Genomic DNA, 23,650 nt, shown 5'->3' on the forward strand with positions numbered 1-23,650 from the left:
TTTTTAACAAGTCAAACTAGAAATTAGTCATTTAATATCTCAGTTTTTTGTGGCTTTGGTTATATGTTTAGTTTAAAAGACACTTTAAAGTACCATAAAATAAATAGCCTATTTGAAGTAATCATAATTACCTGTTCCATTTACAGTAACCTGGCTTTTTGCTAGTTGCTGTGCTGCAGATTCCTCTGCCCTGAAATAAATAATTGCATACTTTATTGTCCAGTATTAACTTTTGATATAAATACATTTCACTAAGTCAGGATCTTTTAATAGGCTTGTGATTGTTGTCCTGTGTAACAAGAATGAAGAAAAAAAAATCACAAAAAAAAGAGCAAACTTTTCATAATAATGTATAAATTAAACTTACGCATCAACATTAAGAATATCAAAAATTCACAGTAAGTATGAGAGAAACGAGGCTCATTAGGATTACTGAACACATTTATTGAAAAACATTTCAAAGGTAACTGAAAGATGGCTTTTACTCATTTTCAGTAGCTGGAAGGGCCATAACTGCTTCAGGACATAGGGAGGCAGGTCTGTTGAAAATGGCTGAAATGGCTTGATCTTTAAAAATGAGAATTTCAAATTGGCAACATTTACATAAGAATTAAAAGCATTCAAATCTCTGTATAATACAATTGGTGTCTTTTCCCAGCTGATTCTAGGGTAAAAGACTCTGAAGACTACAAAACACAGAAATTCAGAAAAAATGCTTTGGGGGGGTCTGCCAATGAGTAAAGCCAAGATATCATTAAGACAGATTCTAAACTGATACGATATAACTCCGTAGACAGTTGAATTAACAAGCGAAGTGCATATTTTCATGTGCTTTATCTGAAATTTTATCACTGTAACTAAAAAAAATTAATTTAGTGCCCCCTGCTGGATATACACTGCTCCCTATATGTACTAAAGAAAGTTTAAAATATCTCAAAAAGTTATACACAACTGTCTAATGCTCTGGATGCTAGCTGAAACTTTTAATGCAGGCACATATTATACATACAGTATACCATGTACATTCATCTATCCATCCAACGTGGAAAGGGAAAGTTTAAGCAGAGATGAGAATTAAATTTTGAACATCAGTAAAAAAAATAAAATAAAGTTATACCTTGTTTTTAGTAATTCATTCACCTTATGCTCCAATTCCACTCTTTTTAACCTTTCTTTTTCCAACTCTTGCCTTAGAATTTCAACATTAGTTTCTTCTCGAAGCTTTTTCAGTTCTTCTTCTGTTTAAAAACCATAGTATAAAGAAGGTCACATACACAAATATTTCAGTAATACAAGAGTATTCCTTTTTAAAATTTAATACACACCTTGTTGAGAATGCCATTTATTATTTTAATGAACACTCATAAATGCTGTACGAAAAACAAGGTCCACTGTCATATATGGTTAGGTATTACACTGTAATTTTTGATTACTTGACCATCACTGTCTACAGGGTTTTGTTCTAAAATAGTAACAATTTCCGGTGTTGATGGATATAAATTCTGTGTATGCTCTGCTAACACTACTATGAAACGCATCCAATATTAAAATAAAACATGTAGTACTGTCAAAGCAAAAATGAACTTGCAACTATCAGTTTAGGACACTGATAGTTGCAAAACTAATATATTTGTCTTTTGAGATGAATTAAAATTTGCTTATGAGAAGCAACTCAATAACACAACAGCAGCTTGCTTCTTAACAATGTAGTTATAAGTAGAGAATGACATTTTTTCAGCTCTGACCAAAGATTTGTCGGCAGTAAAGAAAGCCTTAAATGGAACTCTTGTTAATTTAATTCTGCGTTTTGCACTTCAATGGGCTTAAAACCATGCAGCATTTATTTTACAATATTTATATGGCAAAAATAGTACTAGACAGAAAACAGTTTGCTTTGAGCCAAGAACTGAGCCCAGGACTATGGAAATGCAAGGCAGCAGTGTTACTCAGTAATAGTGAGTATTACTACGCCACCTATAGTTAAGTTTATATGTGCTAGTTCAATCCTAACACTGTGGTTATATTCTACAGTAAATACCAGTAATACTGAGACAGACCGAATGATCAATATCTATTTAAGAAACAATTTAAACAGTAAGTCATTCTCTTATCAGGTTTAATATAAAACAAGGCAAGCACTAGACAAGGCCTCAGTCCATGTTACAGGAGTGGGACACATTTTGCCTGCACATTTTGGAATAATTATTTTCTGAACAGATCATTTATTGAAATGAAGACCTGGGGCTATTGTGGCTTACAATGGGCCTATCTGAGATCTTCAAAGATGTAGGTAAAAGTCTTACCAATTCACCTTGAAAGCCTTACCAAATGATAAAAAGAAATACTGCCAAACTTCTGACATACAAACCATTTGATTAATTCCTTCATTTACATGCTAAAAGTGACATGACCCTCACACAGGTGAATCCCAAAATAACTTACTCTTATAATGTACAAATAAATAATTCAAAAATTTCAGTGCATCTAAGCAAGAAACTGTACTAAAGTATAAAATCCAGTGTTGTATTAAGAATGTTAAAAATTACATTTTAAATTAAAACTTTAAAATTTACAACTTTTCTGTAAAATACGGTTTGGATAATAGAGACAGTCTTAAACCATTTGGCAACCAGTAAATAATACTATGGAGACCAGAGTATAGGAAACAAAAAAGGTTTATTATGTCAAAATGAAAATAACACAAGGTACTGGGTGTTGGAGCCAACCTAACAAGGTGACAAATTGCTTGTGAGATAGGTTCCAGGTCCCTTGCATCTACTGGATGGATTAAGCAGGTTTGTTGTGTTATGATCTGAAACAGCCATGCTGGGCATTCCTATGCCTGGTTGCACCTCATCTAACAGAGTTGTCTACTTACCTACCAAAATGTTACTGTGACAAGTCTTCTGCTGCTCACTCTTTCCACCTTCTCTCCTTTCCCTAACATCTCTCTTGAACTAGTCACAGCCTGACTCCAAGTTCAGTTCAGTACTTCCCACAAGGGTATTTTAAGCCAGGGGCAGAACACACTTCCTGACATGTCAAGAGAAAAATTTAAGAGTAGTGTAGGTCTGGCCATGTGTTCCAGGAACTATTTCCAATTGCCAGAAAGTTCCCTATAGTTCACTGGGTAGCAGGTGGCAATGCATAGTATACAGGGCCACTGTACTGCTACTGCGGTGAACTCTAGCTTCCTTACATTTTAACTCTCCAACCCCCACTTCTCCCCCCCCAAAATACTCTCAAGGTATTAGTATCACCTACTGGTGGCACACTACCCACTTAAAGAATGCCAGCCAACCTTGTTGACTGTCCTCTTGGGAAAGCAAGAAACATTATGTGATATCTTGCAAAAAATCTTGTACTGGTAGTAACAGCCAATAACACTGTCATGGTCACATATATGGACAAGCCCAGTTAACTCCTGTCCTGATTGATATTAAACTGCCTGCAGCCCCAGCCCAACTGGATCACCATTCATAATGCACACTTTATTAAACTAGAGTATCCTAAACTGCCTAGCAACTTAATAGAAGCAGGCTACAATTAACATTTAACTTTAGAGTTACACAATCCATCCACTTCTTCACTTTATTAACCTTTTGTGGTCTGCTGCATAGGGTTGTGTGAATTCATAGATCAAAGCATTTTACTTCTTGGCCTATTCACAAAATTACCATCTATGGCACTTAAAATTAAACAAAAATGCACCATTTTCAACAAGAGTCTAAAGGTGTGGGACAGAATTCTAGGAGTCTGTGGTATAGGAAGTTTTTTTTTTTTTTGTTTGTTTTTTAAATAAAAACGGTACTGTTCAGTGCATGGTCATGTGGTCCTGGGGTATTTAATGGGGAGATTGGGGCTAGTCGCACTTGCATGTGAGAGCGCAACTGTTTACAGTTTCCTAGTTTGATGTTCTATGGATTATAATTTAGACACTGCACTCACAGGCATATAAAAGGTGCCTGGGTAGTCTAGGAAGTGGATAAGAGACAAAGAAATCAAGAGGCTAGAAGGGTTGAACTGCAGGTGTGAGCCAATACAGTAATGAGGAGGCAGGTCGGTCAGTGGCTCCACGAGGGAGCAAGAGAAATGGTACACCAAGGGTGGACTGTTCCCAGTTGAGGACTATGGAGGAACACTGAGGACTATGAAGGAACAGGGAGTTTTCAGATGGACATCTAAGGATCCTGTAGAAGCCAAGGACGGCATAGAGAAAATGGAGATCTGCCTCCAAGCATCCCGGTGGACACTAAATGATGGAGGTCAAGACAAGAGTTGGAGAGAAAGAAACCATAGTTGTTGGCCTCACAGCATGGCAATATGACTGAAGGGTGGGCTGTTGAGACAGGGAGGAGAAAAATACACTGGGTTGGATGAAAAGGAAATGCAACTTGACATCTGATTGGTTTCCTACCTGTATTTTAAATTATTTATTGTTGGTTTTTACCCTCACCAATCCATTGATTTTATGGATTTGATATGGAAGCAGCAGCACATTTTATTTATTTGATTTTGGGAAATTGTTTGAAATAAAAAGCACCATGCACTACATGTACCTACTATTGTTGTGCCTCCTTATTTGCCCTAGTCCATCAGGGTTTCATGACTATGAACCATATTCAAGGAGGTAATTCCAGCTTCGGGCAACCCATGCATCACTCATAACAAAAATAATATTACAAGAATTACATAAAGAGTGAATAACTTGCATAAAAGTAACCTGAACAAATAAACAGACAAATGTAAGTTAAATAACTTACAACTTATAAAACTTATAAAATACTAGATTTAAACAAAGTTAATGACCATGTGTTAAAACTGTAACTTCTAAAAATTAGAAGAATAATAAATAAAGGTATGTGCACCGCAGGTTTTATAATTTTATGACAGAACAAACAAGAGGAGGGCATCAACAGAGTAACAAGTTCTATTGGGTAAAAAAGGATTAATCAAAACTCATAAAACCAAAAATTTTGAAATTTAAGGACACAATGTTGACAACATAAACTGGGCTAAAATTAGATCAGAGTGCTCTTTGCGTCAAAAGATGAGCATGACTTTTTATTTTTTTTTTAAACCATTTAGTTTACGTAAAGATCACTTTAGAAGACCGGTATGTAAAGTGTTGAAATAACCCGGGCATGAAAAAATAAAGATATGAATAAGAGGTTCAGTAGCAGAAAAAGGTAAACAGGATCAAATTTAAATTATGTTACATAGTTGGACATACAAAGACATACAAGAAGCTCTTGTACACATGTATATTAAAACAAAGATCTTAATCAAACACAAAATCAAGTTTATGTGTATTTAAGTATATCCTGATGTAAGACAGCCAGCAAACAGGGTCAAAACACCCAGGTTTTGTTAACATTTAGAAACCCAAATCAGGAATTTCACTGATGCAAAGTGAATCAAAAAAATTGTTTATAGACAAACAGAATGTCATCATAGCACCTAAAATGGAGCCTTAGGGGACACCAAAAAAAGTAATGTACAAGATTTGCAATTTACTTCAACAAACTTAACACAGGTCAACAAATACTGTAAGTGGAAACCATTGAAAAGCAGACCAGACATAGCTGTACATGATTCTAAGCAATCTAACTAAATATAATAATCTACTGTGTTTAACATTTGTGAAGGATCCAGAAGAAACACAACAGAACAGGATCCTGGTCACAAGTTTGTATTTGATCATTTAATACTCAAACAAATGCAGTCTCCATGCTGGAGTATCCTCTAAAACCAGACTCACTAATCATTAGTTGCCAGACAACACAGGAATTGTTCTGCAACAAAACTCACCAAACTCAAGAGGAATACATGACAAATGGGGAGATAGCATATAAATTCTGAAGCACGCAAGTTAAGTTTTTTTATTTTTAAATAAAAGTAAAATAAATGCAAGGGGCAATGTCAGATACAGAGAATAAATTGACGACATGAGCAATAACTGGATAAACAGATAACCATAAACACCTGAAATAAGCTACCAAGTAGTATGGCAACAGGAGTAAGAAAAAACACACAAGGTGGTAGGAATGATGAGATCTAGTGAGCAGAATGTAGTTTTTACGGAGTTTACCTTCACATGAATAAAAGGACAGGTCAGCTTCTGAAGAAGAAGAAGCTTAAGATGGATGACCATGTAAAATCCATTTGATAATAAATCAATTTAAGTTGCTCCAAGTTTGAATTTATAGAAAAAAAAATTGGCTCTGACATTAAATCAGAACTTCAGAAGTCTTCAGATTTTGGAACATCTTTTTAATTACACCTTGTAATAAACATATATCTTAGATAAAGAAATCACTAATCAATTAATATTTTTACAATTATTAAATTGAGAATATTTCCTTTATAATTATTGGAAAGCAGGCAATAAATGATAAATAACAGCAAAGTTTGAAGAGATGTGATCAGAAAAATTACCTACAATATACAGCAATACCTCAGTTAACTGTTGTGGAAATCATTGTGAAACTTACTATACAACATAATATGCAAATACTTAGTTATTTCATGCATGCTATTTTAATATTTTAAATTTATCCAGTGTATCCTGAAAACAAACTAAAAATTCAAAACTGTTTTTGAAGTGCAAAAAGAAATCAGTAAAATACTTTTACAATCAAATGTTAGCATTTGCCTTTGAAGAAAACCTTTTTTAAATAAATAAATATTAATTATAATCAAAAGCGATGTTTGATCTGACAGCCATAAGTTACGTACACTTGTTGCTGTAGCTGTAAATTCTGATCTTTGGTGAATTCTCTTTCATATTTTTTTGTTATTAATTGTGTTTATAATATATTTTTAATTGTATTTAATTGTATTTCGTTTATTCTTGGCTGACACTTAACTAGCTCTTCCTGAAGACATTGTTGTTTTAGCTCTTTCTGCTTTAGACATAGGTTCTGCACCTGGGAACTCATATTCTGGTGCTATTGCCCTTCTCTGGTGGAACATGTTTTGGTGGAATAATTTGGTGTGTGATATTTCAATACCTCATTTTTCAATAGGTACAAGTCAGCTATAGGTCTACTCATGAGACTCTTGCATGCTGCTCCTTCATCTAATACTGCAATCATGGAAGAAAATCTTAATGAATTTTATTCTTAATCTGCAATCATCGCAAGGTATACCATCATATTAGAAGTGCAGGAAAGGTTTTCCAAACCTGCCCACATTATTCCCTGGAAGAGACAAATAGCAGGCAGCTGAGAGGGAGAACAGTACAGGAGCTTAAGGGGAAAAGGTGTAAAATATCTGTAGCAGATCTTAGTGTTACCATTTAAGTTAAGGAGCAGCCGAAAGAAGAAGAAATTTAATATTAAAGAAAAAAAAAAGTTAAGGCAGTTTACTAATCCCAAATCAAACTTTAATAATGAGGCCAGTGCAGTGCAAGTCCTGTTGGACTTTTTAGATGATGGTTTGGAAGAGCCAGATGTCTATGAGGACTACATATGCAAGAGATGCCAGCGGATCCAGCACCTCGAGCTCAGGGTCGCTGAAGTGGAGGAGGAGTTGGCTGACCTGCGTTGTAATAAAGAATTGGCAGACTTGGCCCAGGTGTCCTTTAGAGAGATAGTGTGCATCCCCAAGGTGGCGCAGGAGGAGATTCCAGACCAGACAGGTAGAAATAGGTGGGTCACAGTCAAGTCGTAAGGTAAAGGGTGCACACTGTCCGGGGGCATCAACCCCAGAATTAGAAGTGTCAAACCGTTATCGTGTCCTGGTAGAGCAGGACAGTGTCTCTGATATTTCTGAGGTGGTAGGCAGGGATGAGGAGTCCCAACGGGCCACCTCAAAACCAGTTCCCAAAAAGAGAGAGGTAGTGATAGTTGGGGACTCAATCATTAGGGGGATTGAAGCACAGGTGTGCTCAGAAGAGAGAGAGTATCGCACGGTGTGTTGCCTTCCGGGAGCACAGGTAGGAGACCTCCCTGGAAGGGTGGATAGGCTCTTGGCCAGAGCAGGGGTGGATCCAGTTGTCATTGTCCATGTTGGAACAAATGACATACGTAAGGGTAGTCTGTCAGTTCTGCGATCTAAATTCAAGGAGTTAGGTGCCAAGCTGAGGAGCAGAACTGACAAGGTAGTCTTCTCCAAAGTTTAGCCTGTGCCACGCGCCAGTCCAGGTAAGATTGAGGGGAATAGAAGGCTTAACGCGTGGCTCAAATCTTGGTGCAGGGTAGAAGGGTATAGGTTTATAGGGCATTGTGATTCCTTTTGGAACAGATGGGACCTATTCTGCCGTGACGGGTTACATCTAAACTGGAGGGGCACCAATGTATTGGGGAGGCGTATGTGTAAGCTAGTTGAGAATTGTTTAAACTAGGGAATGGGGGGGGCAGGGAGTTTAGGACAGGGCAGGTTTAGATTTATACATGGAAAAACGAACAATGGTGTAGAAATAAAAATGCATAGTAATGTAAATTCTAAGCAAACATTTAAAAGTAGAAGGAGTAACACATTAAAAATAGCTTGCCTTAATGCTAGAAATACCAAAAATAAGGTAAGTGAGTTAGAGTTGTATGTAGCAGAGCATAATTATGATATTATAGCAATAACGGAAACCTGGCTAAATAACAAAGATGGGGATGAGTGTAACATAGAGGGATACACGTTTTTTGGGAAGGACAGACAGAACAGAAAAGGAGGTGGGGTTGCTGTTTATGCCAAACAGGATTTAAATGATAGAATTGAGGGTGTAGAGGTGATTGAACCACTAGGGTCAAGTGACCATAATGTAATACAATTCTCAGTATTTTGTAAGAGTACAGATGCAAAGACTAAAATTGTTAAATTGAACTTTGGTAGGGCTAATTTTGAGCAGATGTGACAACGTCTAAGTAGGATACACTGGGATAAGCTTTTAAGTGTGGAGACAGTCGAGGAGCAGTGAAACATGTTTTAAAATGTTTTACATGTAATGCAGGACAGATACATATCTAAATTTGGAATTAATAGGAAACTAAAAAAAACTCAACGTGGATTAATAAAGATTTAAAAAAGAAGTTGCAAAGGAAAAAACTGCTTTATAAGGCATATAAGAGTAATGACTGTAAAGTGAATCATACAGCGTATGAAAACATGAGGGCAACCATTAAGAAGGATATCAGGGAGGCTAAAAGACAGTTGGAGAGGAATATAGCAGACTAGCCAATGCCCGCCATAGCATACAGCGGTGTAAAAATAGGAAAGGAAAACGGTGAGAAAGGAATTCAGAAATCAAGAAGAAAAATACTTGAAAGACGCAGTGTGAATGTAGAATTTCCGGCCAAGCAGGATTACATATTATAGTGATAATTAAATCAGACTTTCCGAATTTGCATACTATGGCCATGGCATCCTGATAGTTTTGTTGCATGTATCTTGGACTTCCTGGAAATGTGGACGGTAATATGATCATTTTGCCTACACGTACATTGTTATTTTCAGCATTTGCTTGCAGTGCGTCTGATAGTTCCACGCGCAGATATTGTTGATGTAATCTGAAATAGTTGAGACACATGCCCTCTGTTTTAACATACGCATCTACGACGTACTGTTGGAATAGTTTGCCGCTGGAGTGCAAAACATTAAATGTATTCCTCATTGCTAATTTGTATGCGTAAAATTGGCAGTGAGTAAGCCTTATTCGCTTGGCGGTTCTTTTTATCGGGAACATGTTGTAAATCTTTGTGCCAGCCAATGTCTCCGTAAGGGAATAAAAGTGGGTAAACCACAGGATCGCAATTCATATTGAGCATGGAAATCTGTTTACAGGAGTTGCCTATGGGATAGATGCAAATGTCCCTTTTGGCAGGCGGTTGCCATCTTCTTCGACGAAAATCGCTGCAACATCGGTGTGACAAGTCGGGGCATTGTATCGTCGTAAATCCTGCCTAGGGTTTTCCATGAAAACCATTCATACAGATGCTGTTGGATTGGACTGAGCGATTTCATGCATGTGTTTGAATGATTTAGCGAAGGGGTTGATGGTTCTGAGCATGGAATCTAGCTGGAGAAGTAAATTTTTGCTGCATTCAGTGTTTGCTTTATTTTGTAAGCATACTTCAGTAGCTTGCGCTGTGTCAAAAACATACAACTGTCCAAATCCTGGAGAGGTAGAAGTGTTACCGTATACTGGAGAAATCTGGTGATAAATTTGCCCGTGTATTTTAAAACAGTATGGTCCGTGGCCAGGAGGTTGAGTTATTTGTGCACCCATGGAAGAAAACGCTAGAGAAGAGTTGTATTCTTGAATGTGTTCATGATAATTTGTAGCTTCTGATGTTTGCTGTGTAGAAAGCTGTTGCAAAGACACAGGTGGCTCCCGCAAAGGTGGTAAAGCTACTTTACCGTTGTGGCAGCACCTTGAGTACTTGTTGGATGTATTATGCTCTGCAGGCCAGTATAGTGCATGACATGGAAGACGACGAATAGGAATCGAGAAATGCCGTGTCGGCTGCGTGTGGGCGGGGACCAGTTTTGAAGTGGAAGCAGGACGAACCAGAAGAGAAATATATATAAGAGATAAGACGAAAGACGACCCTAAGAGATTCTTTCAGTATTTTAGTAGTAAAAGAACAGTCAAGGAGGAGGTCAAGTGCATCAGAAATAGTAAAGGGGAATTAATAGATACAAACAGTGAAATACCAGATGCCCTAAACTTACATTTTTCTGAGGTGTTTACAAGTGAGCAGGTGGATAACTTCCCAGAGGTAAACGCGGCTACTAAGGAGGTACTGAGGGATCTGGAAATTGTAGAGGGAGAAGTGTTGCTCAGATTAAATAAGCTGAAATCAAACAAATCACCAGGACCAGATAATATTTACCCTCGAGTTCTTAAGGAGGCTAGCGAGTACATATATAAACCCTTGACAGATATTTTTAGGAAGCCACTGCGCACTGGAGAGATTCTAAAAGACTGGAAAATGGCAAATATCATCCCATTATATAAAAAGGGTGACAGGGCAGATCCAAGCAATTATAGGCCAGTAAGCTTAACATGCATCACAGGAAAATGAATGGAAAGAATTATTAAGGATAAGATTGAGCAACACCTGGCAAGGACAGGAGTTATTCTGAACAGTCAGCATGGGTTCAGAAGAGGGAGGTTGTGTTACTAACATGCTTGAATTCTATGAGGAGGCAACAAAAGGATACGATCAAAGTGGAGCATATGATATTACTTACAGTGCATCCGGAAAGAAGTACAGCGCATCACTTTTTCCACATTTTGTTATGTTACAGGCTTATTCCAAAATGGATTAAATTCATTTTTTTTCCTCAGAATTCTATACACAACACCCCATAATGACAACGTGAAAAAAGTTTACTTGAGGTTTTTGCAAATTTATTAAAAATAAAAAAACTGAGAAATCCCATGTACATAAGTATTCACAGCCTTTGCTCAATACTTTGTCGATGCACCTTTGGCAGCAATTACAGCCTCAAGTCTTGTTGAATATGATGCCACAAGCTTGGCACACCTATCCTTGGCCAGTTTCGCCCATTCCTCTTTGCAGGCACCTCTCAAGCTCCATCAGGTTGGATTGGAAGCGTTGGTGCACAGCCATTTTAAGATCTCTCCAGGGATGTTCAATTGGATTCAAGTCTGGGCTCTCGCTGGGCCACTCAAGGACATTCACAGAGTTGTCCTGAAGCCACTCCTTTGATATCTTGGCTGTGTGCTTAGGGTCGTTGTCCTGCTGAAAGATGAACCATCGCCCCAGTCTGAGGTCAAGAACGCTCTGGAGCAGGTTTTCATCCAGGATGTCTCTGTACATTGCTGCAGTCATCTTTCCGTTTATTCTGACTAGTCTCCCCGACCCTACCGCTGAAAAACATCCCCACAGCATGATGCTGCCACCACCATGCTTCACTGTAGGGATGGTATTGGCCTGGTGATGAGCGGTGCCTGGTTTCCTCCAAACGTGACGCCTGGCATTCACACCAAAGAGTTCAATCTTTGTCTCATCAGACCAGAGAATTTTCTTTCTCATGGTCTGAGAGTCCTTCAGGTGCCTTTTGGCAAACTCCAGTAGGGCTGTCATGTGCCTTTTACTAAGGAGTGGCTTCCGTCTGGCCACTCTACCATACAGGCCTGATTGGTGGATTGCTGCAGAGATGGTTGTCCTTCTGGAAGGTTCTCCTCTCTCCACAGAGGACCTCTGGAGCTCTGACAGAGTGACCATCGGGTTCTTGGTCACCTCCCTAACTAAGGCCCTTCTCCCACGATCGCTCAGTTTAGATGGCCGGCCAGCTCTAGGAAGAGTCCTGGTGGTTTCGAACTTCTTCCACTTACGGATGATGGAGGCCACTGTGCTCATTGGGACCTTCAAAGCAGCAGAATTTTTTTCTGTAACCTTCCCCAGATTTGTGCCTCGAGACAATCCTGTCTCAGGAGGTCTACAGACAATTCATTTGACTTCATGCTTGGTTTGTGCTCTGACATGAACTGTCAACTGTGGGACCTTATATAGACAGGTGTGTGCCTTTCCAAATCATGTCCAATCAACTGAATTTACCACAGGTGGACTCCAATTAAGCTGCAGAAACATCTCAAGGATGATCAGGGGAAACAGGATGCACCTGAGCTCAATTTTGTGCTTTATAGCAAAGGCTGTGAATACTTATGTACATGTGCTTTCTCAATTTTTTATTTTTAATACATTTGCAAAAATCTCAAGTAAACTTTTTTTACGTTGTCATTATGGAGTGTTGTGTGTAGAATTCTGAGGGAAAAAAATGAATTTAATCCATTTTGGAATAAAGCTGTAACATAACAAAATGTGGGAAAAAGTGATGCGCTGTGAATACTTTCCAGATGCACTGTACATAACTTTAAAAGCATAATAACAGCTTTAAAGAGTTAGTTTAAATGGAAGTACTTGGAATTATCTTGTAATTCACTAATTCAACAATACATACAGTACATAATAATACCTGTATTTGAATTAGAACACTCTAGATGAGAACAGGCCATTCAGCCCAACAAAGCTCGCCAGTCCTATCCACTTATTTCTTCCAAAAAAACATCAAGTCGAGTTTTGAAAGTCCCCAACATCTTACTGTCTACCACACTACTTGGTAGCTTATTCCAAGTATCTATTGTCTAAAGAAAAACTTCCTAATGTTTGTTCAAAATTTACCCTTAACAAGTTTCCAACAGTGTCCCCGTGTTCTTGATGAACTCATTTTAAAATAACAGTCTCGACCCACTGTATTAATTCCCTTCATAATTATAAACACTTCAATCATGTCACCTCTTAATCTTCTTTTGCTTAAATTGCATAGGCTCAGCTCTTTTAATCTTTCCTCATAATTCAACCCCTTTAGCCCTGGAATCAGCCTAGTCGCTCTTCTCTGGACCTTTTCTAGTGCTGCTATGTCCTTTTTGTAGCCTGGAGACCAAAACTGCACACAGTACTCAAGATGAGGCCTCACCAGTGCATTATAAAGGTTGAGCATAACCTCTTTGGACTTGTACTCCACACGTCGTGCTATATAACCTAACATTCTGTTTGCCTTCTTAATGGCTTCTGAACACTGTCGGGAAGTCGATAGCTTAGAGTCCACTGTGACTCCTAAATCCTTCTCATAAGGTGTACTCTCGATTTTCTGACCGCCCATTGTGTGTTCAAACCTAACATTTTTACTTCCTATGTGTAATACTTTACATTTACTGACATTAAATTTCATCTGCCACAAATCTGCCCAAGCCTGTATACTATCCAAGTCCTTCTGTAATGATATAACGGATTCCAAATTATCTTATAATCCACCTATCTTGGTATCATCTGCAAACTTAACCAGCTTGTTACTTATATTCCTATCTAAGTCATTTTTATATATATATAGTAGCGGCCCTAGCACTGACCCCTGTGGAACACCACTCTTAACATCAGCCAATTCTGATGAGGTTCCTCGCACCATCATCCTCTGCTTGCTGTGTCTGAGCCAATTCTCTCCCCATCTAAAAAACATCACCCTGAACTCCCACTTCTTTTAATTTGATGCCCAACCTCTCATGTGGCACCTTATCAAATGCTTTCTGAACGTCCGGATACAGTATGAAATATTTGCTACTGTAAGATTTATATTTGCATCATTAGCTGGTGTGAGTGCCATGGAGGACTAACAGGCATCCTGACTGGACAACGGCATGACTTTGGGATAAAATAGAAGGTGCCAGGGGATGGACAAGCAGAAGGCAGGAGCAGTTTCATCCCTCATATGTTAGGTCGCAGTAGTCCTCTGGAGGCATCCCAGCTTGGACACCCACATGGATTCATTGGAACTGGAGTATGGAAGTGCAGCCATGTCAGGGTCCCTGTGTGTTGCAAGAGGGTGCTGTTGGGGAAGGACTATTCTGGTTCTCAAACCACCTGGAAGTACTCCCCAGATGTCATGCCAGCTCACCAGATCTGCTCTGGGTCCAGTATAAAACGAGATGACACTCACTTGAGGTGGAAGGATGAAAATATTTACAAGGCCAGTGCCATGTAACATGCAAGACTGCAGACACATTCACTATGACCAAACAATCACACCTCAAATTTGATACAAGAACAGCCTCGGCTACAGAACACCATTACTCAGTGGAGTATCAAATTCATTTAATGTTTTGATACCTCCTGGACTACCACCTCACAAACTAACTCTAAAAAAATTAACTATCTTCATGGCTCTTACAAATCTTAACAGTAATAAAGGCATAGTCAATGTTAATATCAGCCAGACTGCTATATTAGGTCACAAAAATAGGATATCACTAGGAAAAATGAGGATGTTTGATACAAGAATAGATGAAGAATCACCAGTCTATTTATATATCAGATTTTGAAAACAATATTAAAGGAACCAACTTTGATTGTATAGTGAAAAAAGCAGTCATAAACAGATTTACTGACACCTGTTTGATGTCTTAGCAACCCCACCTTGTAGATTCTGCTGTTTAAAGAATTCACTTGAGCTATGTGCCTTTTGAAAGGGTAAGTGGTAATGTGGTTGAAAGTCCAATGTAATCTTTTGTTGGCACAGAAGAAAGTAGGCAAAAAACGAGATGGAATTTTGTTGGGAGAAGCTAGGAACAGGAAGAAACCATAGTGAGAGAGGTTTGGAACGGAATTGAATAATCCGTACCATGCATACCTTGAGCATAAAGTGCTTTATATTAAATAAAAAAATAATGTTTTAAGAACTGCTTACAAGTCTCAAATGATTAAAATGGCAAAGGTTAATGTCCAAATTGATAATATAATGATGACCAGATAGGAGATCAAAGCAAAATTTCCAGCCTGAGAGGATGATGGAGAATATATATCTCTAGAACCAGCAAGTTCAAAGATCACCAAACCCCATCAAAAGGCATAAATATAAAAAAATGTTCTTAAGTAGTTTTTGAGATGTTCCTGCAATACTAGCCTCACATACTTTATTCATATCCATAGCAAAAGGCCACCTAACCAGTTCTTTTATGTCATCTGGTACTATTGATATGTATAGCAATGTGATGTCTGCAGAGCTATGGTACTTTATGTTTAGAAGCAATCCGGCAATAATGAGGGCATGTAAAGTGGTAATAATAATGAAGATCCTAGAAATAATCTCTAAGGCACAACATTCATAACATTATGCTTTTTTTAATTTACAGTTACCAAGACTTACAAAGACTTTTTTTGCTGTTATGTACAATTGAAGAGAGTTAAAAACACTACTAGATCTCTAATCCTGTCACATTTTGCAGGATGCTCCTCTGAGAAGTACTTCTGAAAATGTTTTATAGGGCAGGGATATGATCTTGCACATGCAGAATCACAGTGTTATGCAGTTTATTAACCTCAAGGATTGACTTCAAGCTCTCAATTGAGTCTACATTCCCCTCTTTCACTTGATGTTCCCACATCTTCAATTTTGTTGTGAAGGATGCGATTGTATCTGCAAGCTGTGGAAGGTGTGTGTTGCATCCTGCAACTTAAGATTTAATTAATCAAATTTCTCAAAACATGTCACTCAAGTTTGCAAAGTTCACAAGGAATTTGTTATTAATAAACATGTGGACATGTTCATTCCTTTCTTCCTCCAAGGAGATTGAAATCCCCCTCATTTCAAAGCGATTGTCTGAGCCCTATTTACATAAATCCCCAAAAAGTCTTAATTTCAGAATAGCCCAGTTCAAATAATTATCTACAGCTTTGAATGATTCACTTGCAGTGGATATGTTAGTTACATATTTGCAGAATATCAAAATTTCTTGTAAATCATTGGCATCAACATATCTGACATACAATATGTTACCAATAAACATTTTTTTGTTGCTGCAAAATACTTCATCCATTGAAAGTGTGAAACTTGTTTCTGATTTTGTCAATAAGCTGCTCCTCCATATCTTTTGACATGTCAAAATGTGCCTCACAATGATATTGTTTGACAGAGGAAAAGTGGAAACCATACCATTAGTGGAAAGGAGAATGAATTCCTTTGATATAGTGAGGGGCATTTTTTACACTGGGTGATTCAGTACACTACTTTGTAGGAAACAAGTTGAGCATTAGCAGATGCAGTTTTAATACAATAACTCTGCTGTGCTTGACAGCTTCCTAGTTTCGTTATGATGAAATCAAGAGTTGTCCTAGTGCTTGGGATATAACGTCTCTAGATAATGTCTGAATTTTTTAGATTCAGACTGTTGATGGCTATTATTTTCAGACACAGCTGAAAAAGAGATATGCCTCTTCATATTTTCTTTGTTTTGTTTTTGCAGTTCTGATATTTGAGGCAGTCAGGTTTGTTTCATCATTTGGTTTATATACTTTTGACAGGCTTGTCACAAACTTATCTGTGCTGTTAGAATAGAGGCCTTGTGGTATGTTTGATGGGATGTAGTCAGATGTAGGTGAGTTTGGATTTGTGTTACCATATAAGACTATTGTTTACTGACTGATGTAGGATGACACAGGGCAAATGCAAGACTTAGTGTATAATTAAACCTACTGCTGCATTCTGGTATAGGGGATGGTAATTAGCTAGTATGGTGATGAAGAAAATAAGAGTACAAGTATAATGAGTTGTGAATTGAATAAATAAGCATCTAACATCATACCTTCCATGTAGGGCAACATGTTGACATCCCTAACCCTGCCTACACCTCACCCTATCTCATCTGCATCCTTCAGCAAGGTGTTGTTGCTCGCAGTATATGTTCTGCCGCCTTGACACCCCATCCACCTGTTGTACCTCCCTGCCACACAGTTTGGAAAAGACTGAGGAACTGAATCAAGGATGCTTTTTTCATTTCAAGTAAATTTATTTTGCTAAAGGGGTTTTTTTTTAACTCAGTATGTTCAACAGAAAGATGTGCAACTAACTCTGTTCCAGAGGTCTGCATTTTATGAGATCTTACATGATTTATCTTTCTAAAAATGTTTCAAAATCTTTACACTTATCCAAGAATGCCTTGTTCAACTATTCCACAAGTGGACCTAGATTTAACAGATGGTCAACAGTTCAAAATAGCACTATTGAATTTCCTATCTCTTACAGTATATATATTTCTCTTCTGGTTCGTCCTGCTTCCTGTTCAAAAGCAGTCCCGCCCACACGCAGTCGACACAGCATTTCTCAATTCCTATTCCTGCTCTTCCAAACCCTTCTCCACGCTGCCTGCGGCTCCTCTTCAAAACCGGTCCCGCCCACACGCAGCTGACACAGCATTTCTCGATTCCTATGCCAGCTCTCCCAAACCCTTCTCCATGCTGCCTGAGGCCTCTCATACACCCCCACGGCGCTTTTCTCAATTCCTATTCCTCTTTCGGACTACCGCGTTCCCCGTTCCTCTCTCATGACCCCATTGGTGTCACGTCACCGCCCTACATCTAGCCTGACCGCGTGACCTTTCACTTCAGCCATGTGTGCGCCTGGGAGTCTTTTCTGTAGCCTGCTACAGAAAGGTACTCTGTCGACCATTGGCATTGGTTTCGCTCCTTCATATTTTCGTTATACTGCGATGGTTGCTTCCTAAGCTTTTGTTATAAAATGAACGACAGTATCTTCTCTGTCGACGGGTTTTTGTACAACGTCATCTCTATTCCGGGATCCGGCAACTGCCTGTTCCTATCAGTGGGTTATTTCTTGACACAAATTGTTGACGAAGGCAATGCACTCTCACTACGACATAGCGCAGTAGATTTCGTTGCATCACATTGGGCCAGATTTGGAGACGTTCTTCCTGTTGTTCTTTCCAATGCAAGTTGAGTTATCACAACAAGTCAGGAGTACAATCAATACATGGCAACATCTGGAGTTTATAGTGGTGAAGCTGAAATTCAAGCTCTTTCAGAGAGTCTCCATGCTAGCTACCATTGTTATTTACTTTAACATGATTTACAGTTCTGGAAATACTCTCTTCATTTACCTTCTGTACTCAGGACAACTGGACAATGGCCACTATAAAGCCCTCCTACTGATTCCGATCATGTCTCCACAGCAGCATATAAATGTCTGATAACACCAACACATCAGTCCTCAGTCATTCTTCTCTTCCACAAAACACTACAGTTTCATCTGCTGCTACAACATTCCTCTGCGACACAATCTCCCTTTTAAATTTAAACGTACACAATTCCCACTCAGACTCGCCTTTTCCATGACTATCAATAAATCCCAAGGACAAACGTTTGCAAAGATTTGCGTTAATCTACAATAACCAGTCTTCAGCCATGGTCAGTTGTACGTGGCTTTTTCTAGGGTTAGATCTTTCGACTCATTATCCGTCATCTCCACCAAAACACCTATTCACAACTGCGGCTTTCAAGAAGTATTTATTTCTTCTTGATTTCTGAATTCCTCTCTCACTGTTTTCCGTTCCTATTCTTACACCGTCGTATGCTACGGCGGGCGTAGGCTAGTACTGACATTAATAATTTTGGAAGAATAAGACAATCTCTTAGATTGGCCTGCTGCATTATAGTTACCTGAGTCCTCAGCATTTCATACTGAAGTGTTAATTTATTTTTCTACATTCACACTCAGCTTTGCAACAATCTCTTTTTGTTTGGCAGACTGCTTGAATATTCTAAGGAACTGTATTAGCAGATATTCTTAAAAGATTTTCTGGGTCTCCTACAGTGCTGGTACAGGCTACTAGAATGCTGACAGCTTATGCTATGAGGTCATTAGCATGTCTGTGCAACAGCTCTGGTATTCTTAGTTGTATTGCAATTTCTTTGCCATTCACAAGATGGCGTAGAGTGCTATGAGACAAATTAAGCACATAACACCCAAACATCATGAAACACCCAAAACATCAGTCATGAAAGATCCATGACATGCCCAGTTACACTATGGTTAGGATTAGGGTTATTTGAGGGTTTTCGGTCTCAAGGGACATTTTTTAGGTAGGTAGGTAGGTAGATAGGTATTGCAGGCTGAAGTTAGACCTATCTTGCTTGCACAGGTGACTGTTCGTAACAATAAAGTGTATTATGAATAATAGACCTTCTCATGAATAAAAAAATAATGTTACAATGTAATTAATCTAAATGTCCAAGAATTAAAGTGAAGGGTGGAAACCGACTTATATCATATCATATGTACAACAAGGTGGAAAATTCACCTAGTTGTCACTTATATCACGACTGACACATTAGGGACACATTTAGATCTGTACAAATGTACATTACATTGATGCTATTTGTAGTTGCTGAAAGAGGTTGGATAAATAGGGTCAACAGGTAAATCTCCCATTCTCCCCTAATAACAATCTTGGAGCATTGCTGCAGAAAGTTTTTGATGGTAAAAATGAGCTGAAAAGTCCATAACAGCTGCGTTCTACTGGCTACATTCAGACTACAATAAAATGTGACTCAGATTCTGATTTTTGGCTCATATCAGATTTTTTTTTGCCTCAAATTAATTTTTCAAGCAATTAAAACCAGAAATTATTAGATACCAATATCCAAATCAGCTAAATTAATATCAAACAATTCATGAGATAGATGCTACCTAATAGACAAAAATGAATCCCTGTTTAATGCTGACTGAGGATGTGAAATTATTTGCAGTGTAGAAAGATACAGTAGATAGAAACTTAATGAGTACATCAGATGGAAGCACTGAGTTCCCTGATAACAGTGGGCAGAAAAGACCCCCCCGAGGCACTTTAGCACACCATGGTGGAATGAGCCTGTGGCTGAAAGTTCTCCAAAAGAGTGCCACCTGGAGGGAGGCAACAGCTTCCAGTATGTCCAGGATTTGCCTTGTCATGGAGCAGGCTTTATTGATAAGTTAGTACAGGCATTGTGCTTCTTTTGTGTTCAGGTTGCTTCCCCAGAACACCACACTGGCTACTCTGTTTCTGGTTGGCCTACTGCAGACATGTAGAGGACTCTTCTTTTTTTCAAGAGCTTGTCTCCTTCTTTGCCTTTGTTCGTACTTTTGGTTGTGGGTGGTACTATATTTTCTCTTCAAGGGTTTTACACATACTGTTCCCGGTAGCAAGCAAAACTATGCCTGCTGGATAGGCTGGTTATCATTCAGCCCCCATTGTTAGCAAGGCAAATGTGTAACCTATAGTATATGGTCTTCATCTGCTCAGGTAATTACTATCTTTAACAAAAGTTCGGACTAATGGTACCACACATCCAAACTTCTGTTACGAACAGTCTTTCATTTTTTCATTTCAGGACTGGTTACCCTTTTGGAGTCGAAGTTATTGCTTTAACCTTTGTTATGGTCAATATCTATAAGCACTGGGGTCTCTGCTATGCAGCAGAAGTTACACCCAGGTCGAGCAGTGAGTTTGATGAAGGAAGCGAATAGCTGAGGTCTTATAAGGGTTTTTTAAAAGAAAGAACAGAAGTCTTTCCACTGGTTCAAAGTTCTGTCCACCAAATTTTAATTTTTATTTTAATATTTGTCCCAACTTACTATATGAAATCAAGCTTCAGTTTTACATTAACATTTGTTATTGCTCATGCCCGTGTCCAAATTCAAAATTAGACAATTAAAACGGACTGACCATGCCTGCAGTCAATTAATTGCTGCTGAAGGACTGTATTACATTCAATAAAGTACCATTCTAATAAATGATATGTGCTTTCATTACGCTCATCACATGTTAAGGGTTATACCAATTAACTTTAGCTTGCCTTCAAAAACCAAATGAGTGACACAAAATGCGTGTTTGCAGATTCATATTTAGCTCTCAAATATTCAGATGTGTGTCTCTGTAATTATGAATCTGTGTTAACACAGTACTGTACATGTTTTACTATAATAAGGAGATGTGCTTTGAAGCATTGAAACACTAAAGTTTTATTTTGGTAATAACAAATACAGCAGCTCATTTCATTGACAGTGTAGTCAAGTCGAATAGCAACTTTATTCGATACTCACGATTTTTACTTGCTACAACTGTCTTGTATGTATAACAGTGGATGTGTGCATGGTACCTTCATGACCTTGAACTGCATACACTGGTTAGAAAAAAGATGGATGTCTGCAAGATGGAGTCTGTTGTCATGCTTATTACAGAATGAGTCCAAAAAGCCTGTTTATTAGGTCTGTGTTGGACAATATATTAAAAATTTAAAATGAAATAATCTTGCTATCATTCAATCTTCTCTTAGAAATTCGTCACAGTACAAGTAAAACAATTAACCCTCAAATATCAGTCAAAAACTGCACTCTCAAAGCAAGAATAAATCATTTTCTGAAACAGCTCCATAATTGAATAAAAGTGGCAATAATAAGCCTGTGTGTGAGTATGTTCACGTTTTTATTAATAAGCACAACTGCCACAATCATGGATTGAAGTTCTCCTGCCTTGAACACAAAGCCCTTTCAGACATTACTTCAGCTGTATTTTCTTTTTGACATGCGTTAATGTGGCACTGTATCATCACCACTGTGAGCCAGTCTCACATGCAGTTTTTATTGAAATTTTTCTCACATATTATTCTGCCTTCCAAAGTACTTTTTTACTTTGAGTCATGTATCAACACAGAACCAATTTTCAATCAGCACTACACTGTTAGGTTTTTGGAATTTGGTATTGATTTTATACTTAAACACTGGTTCCTACTTTCACCTGTGTGCTGGTGATTACACTGTACTTTCTTTTTTTAATCCATTTATCAAAGATTTCCTTTAGTACTGTGGGAGGGTGGGGATTGAGACCCCCTCCCCAATCTGGTTTGTTGCCCTTACATCAGTACTGCCATACACCTGATGTAGTTATAAAAAAAAAAAAAAAAAAAAAAAAAAAACTTTCTTTCTCTTAAAATGTATCATTACCCAATTTCATACATGCATGATATGATAGGTATTACATGTGTAATTTTAACAATCTCCTTAGTGGATGGCTTATACTGTTCAAGGCTGTTTCCTGCCTTCCACGCAGTGGTACTCAACTATGTATTGGTCCTCTCATGAGCCCAAACTGGATTAAGTAGGTCTGTGACTGCATATGTACGTAAGAACTTCTGTTATAGCTTTATGCAAAACTGTCATAAATATTAAATTAAAATAAAAATGCCTGAGATAAAATTACATTTAAAAGCCTTAATACACAACAAATATTGTAAAGATCAGTCTAGAGTAAGATGGCCGAAAAGCTGCCGGGCACAACAAAAACAAAGCTATTCAGAGAACTTGATGGGGTTGAGCAAGCAGAGGCACTTTGAAAAAACTCACAGGTGATAAAATACAAACTCTACACAGTGAGTATATATGAGAGTTTAGAATCCAAAAATTTGAAGAAATGAGGCAGCTGTACAAAGGCTAGTTTTTGCTTAAATGAATAATCGCCACACTCGCGATGTAGTGAGGGACGTGGTAGTGTGGCTGAAGCGGTTTCTGGGAGGATTCGTGCTGCGGGCGTTTCTCACCTAAGTGCACAGGTGAGGGACGGTCCGCAGCATAATTGATCCCGGGAACTGTTGATTGCCACAGCTGCCACGTCCATTATATATAGAGAAGCCTGAGACGGTTAGAGAGGAGAAAAGAGAAGGAAACTGAGGTTGCAGAAGGAAGCAGGAAGGGAATAAGTGAGAGAAAGCAGGTGAAGGAAAGCGAGAGAGAGCAGGCTCGCAGCAGTTGAGCAGACAGCCTGGGCGTTTGGCCGACACCCAGGGAAGTAGTAGATGTGGTCACTCCGTAGAGATTACTTTTACGAAGGACAGGAGTGACCAGGAGATGAGTGACTCTCAGTTTAAGGCCATGGAAAGCAGCGGGAGTCAGGACTTGGTGTCCCCAACGTGAGAGCCTTGGTCGTTGTGGAATCCCAAGTCACTGTCAGGAGGGGCCGACTGGAGCCAAGGATCGGAAAGGCGACTGACAGTAGTAGAGTCAGGCATAGAGAAGGTCAGCTGCAGAGAGAGCGTCTCGCCTGCTGCAGGGCCCACATGGGAGAAGCAGGTGAGACGCTAGTTTAAAAGAAGCACCGGGCTTGTCATTTGGTTTTTAAGAGACTGCTTCCTGAACAACGTTTTAACCTTGTTTTAAAGGATTGTGTTTTGTTTTTGTATTTTTAAACCTCCACATTTCTTTTAAGGATTATTTATTGAACTGTGGACTTTGTACTGTTGCACTTATTTATTTGGACACGTTTTTGGATTACTTTAAATAAAAGCACTTTGCACATTTTTATATC

General features: G+C 38.5%; 1 protein-coding gene across 4 annotated transcripts in view; it reads right to left on the minus strand.

Annotated features, from left to right (window-relative positions):
* LOC114659567 (GRAM domain-containing protein 4-like) overlaps positions 1 to 23,650 on the minus strand; it is a 369,958-nt gene that overhangs the window by 103,690 nt on the left and 242,618 nt on the right. For all 4 annotated transcript variants that reach the window (XM_051935142.1, XM_051935146.1, XM_028812132.2 and 1 more), the window contains 2 exons: positions 1,118 to 1,238; positions 132 to 190 (listed from right to left, as the gene is read on the minus strand). In XM_051935142.1, coding sequence (XP_051791102.1) covers positions 132 to 190; positions 1,118 to 1,238 — 180 coding nt within the window. The remainder of the gene's footprint in view (positions 1 to 131; positions 191 to 1,117; positions 1,239 to 23,650) is intronic.

Source organism: Erpetoichthys calabaricus, chromosome 1, assembly GCF_900747795.2.
Source record: "Erpetoichthys calabaricus chromosome 1, fErpCal1.3, whole genome shotgun sequence".
NCBI classification, from domain to species: Eukaryota; Metazoa; Chordata; class Cladistia; order Polypteriformes; family Polypteridae; genus Erpetoichthys; species Erpetoichthys calabaricus.